The following is a 7,394-nucleotide window of genomic DNA, read 5'->3' as shown; positions in this document are numbered from 1 at the left end:
GGGAGGACGGTGCAGGTGGCACGCGTGTGACTAACCGGGGCTGGGGGTGCTCTTCCAGGAGGAGAATGACCATAGCCCAGAGCCTGGAGCATTCCTGGATCAAGGTGAGGTGGGGGCTGCTCCCACTGAGGGCTGGCAGGCATGACAAGCCCAGGACGGTGGGCCTGGGCAGTGGGGGGCATGGGGTGCTTCCTGCCGTGGTGTCAGAGCCGTCTCACCGAGACATCGAGCTGCAGTCCGTGGTCCCTCTGTACATGCAGCATGGCTCCCCCCACCCCCGAAACGTCCCAGAAAGGCATCCCCGCCGGGCCAGAGCCCGCAGCCTCCCGTGACGGGCTGGAGCGGCAAGGCGCTCGCCTCTGCGGTTCCCGGCAGGACCGTAGCCCGCCCCGGTACTAGGCACTGCCTTTGTGCCGATAAACCTTGACTTCCAGAAGCAGGCAGGGGCCGGCCGTGGCCCTCAGTGGCCCCGCCGCTGGCTCTAGCCCGTGCGGCCCCCTCGCTGCAGGCAATCCGGCGGCGGAACGTGCGGCGGGAGGACAGCGGCCGGAAGCCGGAGCGGAGGCGCCTGAAGACAGCACGCCTCAAGGAGTACACCATCAAGTCGCACTCGAGCATGCCCCCCAACAACACCTACATCAACTTCGAGCGCTTCTCCAAGGTGCTGGAGGAGGTGGCCGCGGCCGAGGAGGGCCTGCGCGGGCTGGAGCACAGCCGGCGGCTCTTCCACGAGGACATCGAGGCGCTGACGGCCATCTACGAGGAGAAGGAGGCCTGGTACAGGGAGGAGAACGAGAGCATCGGCCAGGACCTGCGGCGGCTGCGGCAGGAGCTGCACAAGACCGAGGCGCTCCAGCGGCAGGCGCAGGAGGAGGCCAAGGGTGCCCTGCTGGGGGCCAGTGGGCTCAAGCGCCGCTTCAGCCGCCTGGAGAACCGCTACGAGGCCCTGGCGAAGCAGGTGGCCTCCGAGATGCGGTTTGTGCAGGACCTGGTGCGTGCCATGGAGCAGGAGAAGCTGCAGGGCGGGGAGTGTGGCCTCCGCTAGGCCGCGCGGGGCGGGTGGGCCCAGGGGGTTCCGGGTGGTGGGTGCCCCCCCAGTAGCCCTGTGGTCAGGCCCATTCGTCACCCTTGTTCAGCACCAGAGAATCCCCAGGCTGGGGCTGAGGCGGAAGAGGCTGCGCTGGCCGGGAACTCACAGTGGGGGTGGGGCAGGGGGCTGGGCCGGCTCTGCCAGGGAGATGAGGCCTCAGTTCCTGGACAGCATGCCTCTCCCTGTCTGACTCCTCTCTCCTGCAACGCCAGCGAGTGGCAGGAGGGCTGCTGGGGGCGGCGTCACCTCCATACTCTGAACTCCCGTGGGGGGTCAGTACCTTCAGGACAGAGCTGGCCACGGCAGACACAGGTGCCTCCCACCTGGCCGGGTCGCGGGGTAGCAGGCTGGGTCCTAGGTCCGGGGGCCACAGGTCCGTCCGCACACAGACCAGCCTGGCCAGCACCTTCAGACCCTCCATGCTGGCCCAGGCATGCGGCCTTGGGGAGGGATCGTGAGGACGCACGCACGCCCCAGGGCTCCGGATTGGCCGGGCCTCTGTCGGACACCCGCCCCCTTCTCTAGAGCTGGGAGGTGGCCTTTTCAGGGCCAGTGGTGGAGGATCCTGGTTCTCCTTATCCCCCAGCCCCTGAGGAGTGGTCCGTCTGGAGGTAGTGTCATGGGGAGCACATTGCCACCCAGACGCAGTGAAGGAGGCGGGTTCCTGGGGGCTGGGGACAGGAGTAAAGCAGCGTCGTCCGTGCTGCAGCCCGCCCCCCCGTGGGGCAGGCTGTGGGGCCATCCCCTCCCCCTCTTAACACTGACACACAGCCCCCGATGCGCCAAAGCCACCAGCGGTCCCACCCCTGCCTTGGTCTCTCGCCCTGTGCCACCACCCTCGGCCTTGCACCCTTCCCCAGTGCTGTGTTCTGAGCCGCTGGGGCTCCAGGCTAGCACCCCTCGGGGGGACCACATGGAGCAGGTCCGAAAGGCCTGTGGGCCGGTGTTGTCCTTCTCAGGGCTCCGTCCTGCCCTGTGCCAGGAGACACTGGATGGACTCTGCGACCCTGCTGCTGGTTCCCGAGCATCTGGCCCTGACCTCGGCAGGGGCTGAGGAAGGGGCCGCAGCAGGCAGTGCTGCCATGGGCCACTAGGTGCCACCCTCAAGCAGGGTCCTGAATGCCCTAAGGTCTAGGCCTTAAGGACACCTAGGTCCCTAGCCAGCGGCCACTCTGGGCCACATTTTCTGCTGTAGGTTGGGTTAAGTGAGGGACAGCTGTGCAGACATGTCCCCCCGCCCCCCCATCCCCCAGCCTGGCTGAATGCAGCGGAGAATCCTACAGGCCGGGCTGGGACTGGTGTTCCTGGTGAGACTGCTGGCTGGGGCTCAGGTCACCTGGACGCTGCTGGGGCCAAGGCAGGGCCTGGGGACTGGCTTTGGGGTCCGGCAGAGGGATCTGCTGTGTGCAGGCCTGTCCTTGGGGTCTGGGGTGGGACCCCCTGTGTTTCCCTCTGTGAGCTCTGGTGTGTCATGTACGTACGCCTCTACAAGCACGCGCCCACTGTGAGTTGGAAGGAAATAAAGCCCCCATTTTGACCCCCAGCCGTCGTCTGTGCTTGGGCCCAGTGGGCAGCCTGCCCTGGGTCACCCAGCGCCATGGCTTCTCAGGGCTCTGCGTCTCCTTTCCTGCACCTGCTGCCTGTCCCCGCGCTGCAGGAGGAAGAGGGCAGCCCCGAGAGGTGGCATTGGGTTGCCCCAGCCCCGGGGCTCAGTGGGGCTCTGGTTCTTCTGTTGCGATGGAAGCTCCCAGGCAGCCGCCCTGGGTTCAGGGCGGTGTGTGTCCCTTTGCCCCCCGAGACTGCAGTCGCACGGGGGCTCGCCTGCCTCGCTGTGGGCCCCAGCGCACAGCCCCCCGCCGTCTGCTCAGATCGCTGCTCCCGCTGCTGCTCAGCGCAGCCTCTGGGTCGAATGTGGCTCCGTGGAGGGGATCCAGCCCCGCCAGGAGCCGAGGTTCTGAGTCATTGGCGCCCTTGGTCATCGTCGCCCCATTCTGTGCACCGAGTGGCGTGTTTCGCTTTGTTTTTTTCTTTAATTTTTTAAAAAGTGAGCTAGCTTTCACTATAAAATTCATCTTTTTTTCTTTTTTTTTTAATGTCGTTTTGGTCAACTACTTCCACTTTTAAAATTCTAGTAAATTTCAGCTCATCGAATGTTCAGACCTACTCAGGTTTCCCGTGTCGGCCCGTGACTGTCCCTTACAGCTGGCTCATCCAGGCCAGGCCCCAGTCTGGCCGTTAGGTCCCTTAGGGCTCAGAGACGGGGCCCTGGGCAGCAGGTGCCCAGGCTGTGTGTTGCCTGTGGGGGGAAAGGGAAGGGGCGTGTGATTCCGTGAGTTCAGTGGGCCACGGTCTGCTGGTGCCACCTGCCCCCATGGGAAAGGAGGAACTTTGTACAGTGCCTGGAGTCTCCAGACCCCAAGGCGGGTGGTAAGTGACATTCAACCAGCCAGTTTCCCAAGGCAGCGTGCTGGGCGTCAGGAGACGTCGGTGGAAGGCTGAGACCATGTTCACCTCGAGAGGGACGGGTGAGGGTCCTTAGCTATCTTGCCTTTCAGATTAAGGCTGCGTAGAAGCTGAAATTCACTTGGGCTCCCTCCTGCCCTTTTGGGGTGTGGGGTCCGCCTTGCTGCGGGCTAAACCCGCAGCGTCTTTCAGGGGCTGACGGGCAGGCGGCTTTGCTCCGAGGTGCACTTCTGCCCAGCCTCCTGGCCTGGGACGCCTTCCACAGCTCAGCCCAGTGCGGCCTGAGTTTGCTCAGTCTGTCAGGTAAGGGCACAGGGAACCACCTTGGGGTCATAAAGCACCTTACCAGGCTGTCTGGCCCACACAAGTACTTAGCAAACAGTGCTGTCCCTTTGCAGAACCTGCTGGGCTAGGACGCTGTTTCATCCTGGCAGGTGGGCATCTCTGAGATGGCCCCCAAGGACCCTCGCGTCCTGCTATTCACTCGTAACAGTGGTCTGGCCTAGTAGTGGGTTCTAACCAACAGAATATGGCAGAGGTGATGGAGGGTACATCGATGGTGACCTGTCTTGCTGGCACATGCTCTGCCCTTGCTGGCTTTGATGAAGCCAGCCACCATGCTGGAAAGGCCCACATGGCAAGGAACAGCCACCAAGGGATGATGCCCACCGACGGCCTGATGGTCTTAGAAGCAGACCTCTTCCCCCGTCAGACCTCCAGATAAAACCCAGCCCCGGCTGCCAGCTGGACTGCAGCCCCCTGAGAGACTGGGCACGAGACCCAGGGAAGCCAAGCACACGTGCCCGGTGTGTAGAAACAGACAGCACGCACCGTGTTTTTAGCCACCAAGAGAGTGGCGGTTTGTTCCACAGCCGTGGCTGACTGACGCACACACACACAGGCGCACCGCAAGCACCTGCCGGTTTACGCAACGGCCCGACTTCTGCTCGCGTCCCCGCGTTTAGCAGCTTGTCTGTTTGCCGTGGCTTCGTTCCTTTCTTTCCCGGGGTGTGACTGTGGGGGTGCCTGTTGGTGCTGAGCCACCGTCTTCCTCCTGCCCCGGCGGGGCGTGGACGCTCAGCAGGTCTGCTGCGTGACGGCTCCCGCCGCCGGGTTTGGCCATGTGGGAAGTGGGAATGCCTGCCCGCCTCTTACGACGGGTTGGATGCAGGGACCTTGGAGCCATGCGCTGCGTCCCTTCAGCTGCTGGGCGTCAGTTTGGACCTGCCCGCCCGAGGCTGGCTCGGGACTCGGCTGCAGCGTGCGTGAAGCTCCTAAGCCCCGTGTTCCTCTCAAAGCTGAGCTCCCGTGGAGACTCGGCTTCCGCTGCTGCCCCGGCCTCTGGGTGCAGAGTGACTTTGGCACATTTCCTTCTCCCAGCCTCCGTACTCCCAACTGCGAAATGGTGGTGGTCCCTCCTTTCCCTGTCCAAGACACCACGAGGCTTGAGTGGGAGCTCGTAGAGGGCTCCGATCACCATCCAGTGCTGGTACACGTCGATGGTACGGCTAATCGAATCAAGACTCAGCCGGACGAGGCTCAGCAAGTGAAGCTGGTGTCCCCGAAGAGGTCAAGTTCAAGCGGACACCAGCAGATGCTGGCGGCACACAGACGCGGGGTGGGGGTGGGGGGCAGGCACAGCCTTCACGACGCTTACTTGTGAGCGTGATTCCGGCCTGGCCGAGAGGTGAGACCCGCCACTCAGGGTCAGCAGCCACTGTGCACCCGGTCCCTTGGTCAGGTGGGGTTGGGCCAGCAGACCTCGTCCTCGGGAGGGGCAGTGGGGAGGCCCCTGGGGGCTGTGTGCTTTTATTGGCACGTAGGATGGAGCCTAATTTTAGGCCTTACCCCACAGCTTGGGTTCAGTCACACGCCAGCTGCGAGGTGAGTCAGCCGGTCCTGGGTTCGAATGCAGCCTGACTGGGCTCCTGCCCTTGGCACACACATGCCACCTCCCTGTGCACCCTTACCTTTCCTTGGAGACAATGGGCCATCTGCTGCCATCAGGGTCCAGCACGTACTGGACTCACACCCCCCAAGTATGAGTCTTGTTAGATTTGGGGGACTGGGGTGCAGGAGTCCCCATGCCACTCTGGGTCCAGAGGAGCGCTACCGTCTCTCGTAGGTCACAGGGCAGTCCCCGTGCCATCTTCCCCGAGCCCCAGGGCTGAGAGCCGGTGGCAGCCAAGCCCACAGCCACCGTGCTCCTGACCATACTTGGGCAAGGAGCTGAGGCCGCTATTAATAACCAGAGTGCGTCCGCCCGGCCCGGCCCCGCCCCGAGGCAGCGGCCCCTATAAAGGCAGGCTCGCCGGCCCCCAGCGGCTCCTTCAGCCCCCGAGAACTTTAGCCCCCCTGTTGTGAGAGGAAAAAGTAAGTACCGAAGCCGCCGCCCCCCCCCTCCGCCGGCCCTGCTCGGCCGCTGCGAAGTGAGACACAGAACAGTGAAAAGACACGCCCCCTGCAAAGGACGTCTGAAGCACAGCCTGGCTGTCCCAGGCGCTTCGGGGGCCGTCCCAGCGGGGAAGAGGGCGGCGGCCGGGCCTTCCCCTCACTGCCGCGCTCCTCGATTCAGAGGGGACAGCCCGGAGCCCTGCCCCAGGCCCGGCGACCTCGGAGTGCATGGGTGTCTTGCGGCGATGGTGCCGGCTCCCCTCAGGGGAGCGAGCGGTGGGGGCTGAGGTTGGGGAGCCCTCATTACTCTGCCCCCACCCCTGTCCCCAGGCTCCCTGGGGGCCCCTTGCTGCCCTCTGGGGTTTTATATTTTGAAAGTCCCTTTATGGGGGGACCTACAGGTCTATCCGGAAGGAGCCCTGTTTGCATCGACTGAACCCCAAGACACCTCTGTTCTGGGAGCTGCCTGCCCCTCTGCTTCCCCCTTCCGTCCCGGGGCTCAGTTGTTGGATGACCTTGTTGAATTCCGGAGAAGCCTCAAGGGCACGGGGAGGCGATGAGGCCATGCTCAGGTGTCCCCAGGTGCCTGCCAGAGTGCGTGCAGGGCAGCTCTGGCGGTGGAGGGCGTGTGGCTGGCTGAGGCCATCAGCCACCCTATCTGTCACCAACAGCCTGCTCCTCCCCCAGGCACCGGCAGAACCCCCAGTTGTCCCCAAGGACACCCCTGCAGGGGCCTGGCGGCGGGAAGGAGGGTGCCCGAGGTGGGGCAGCCTTCAGAGGTGACCGCTCTGGTCCTGCCGGGACATGCGGGACAAGGTGCCAGCAGAGTAGCTGCTGGTTAAGAGGGCTGGCTGAGCGCTGTGACGGGTGGGCGGGCGCGAGCCAGTGGCAAGTGCAGCAGGTGGGGGTGGGGTGGTCCTGGAATAGAGCAAAAATAAAGGGGGAGGGACAGGAACCTCAGCCGTCCCCCGCCCCCCGGGACCTCTGTTCCCCTAGGACGGAGCTGCAGATTTCAGTCTCTCTCCCTCCGTGGCGGTCAGGACATTTGGGGCAGGGCCCAGGACGAAGTGCTGGTGGGCTGAGTCCCGGGCCCAGGGGTGCCGGGGGCGGTACTCTGCGTGAGAGGTCACCCGCCTGTACATCTGCGTGTGGTGGGCTGGGGTGGGGCTTCGGGCTGGCTCTGTAACTGAGGGAGCTGCAGAGGGGCTAGGTTCCAAGGAGGGGTCCCGCAACACTAAGGCAGGGGCCCCCCTCCACAGAGTGGGGTCCCTGGCACCCCAGGGCCCTGCAGGGACCAAGGAAGGGTGGCTGCAGGCAGGCTTGGCCTGGCCAGGTTCCTCGGGTCAGGGGACGACTTGGCCCAGGAGCGTGTCAGCCACGGGACAGCAGGCACATGGCTGTGTGTCAGGGCTCCCAGCTGCTTCCTGGGGCCTTCTCCACACAGCGA

The 7,394-nt window shown here is 64.5% G+C and overlaps 1 protein-coding gene across 1 annotated transcript in view; it reads left to right on the top strand.

The window, feature by feature from the left end:
• Window positions 1-2,633, top strand: part of DAPK3 (death associated protein kinase 3) — a 13,323-nt gene extending 10,690 nt beyond the window's left edge. The window contains exons 8-9 of the mRNA XM_023524274.1: window positions 6-104; window positions 509-2,633. Coding sequence (XP_023380042.1) covers window positions 6-104; window positions 509-1,045 — 636 coding nt within the window. The 3' untranslated portion in view covers window positions 1,046-2,633. The remainder of the gene's footprint in view (window positions 1-5; window positions 105-508) is intronic.
• The last annotated feature ends 4,761 nt before the right edge of the window (window positions 2,634-7,394 follow it).

The sequence above is a fragment of the Pteropus vampyrus genome, unplaced genomic scaffold (assembly GCF_000151845.1).
Source record: "Pteropus vampyrus isolate Shadow unplaced genomic scaffold, Pvam_2.0 Scaffold459, whole genome shotgun sequence".
NCBI lineage: Eukaryota > Metazoa > Chordata > Mammalia > Chiroptera > Pteropodidae > Pteropus > Pteropus vampyrus.
The sequence above is the reverse complement of the archived record's forward strand: the minus strand, read 5'-3'. Positions and strand labels throughout refer to the sequence as shown.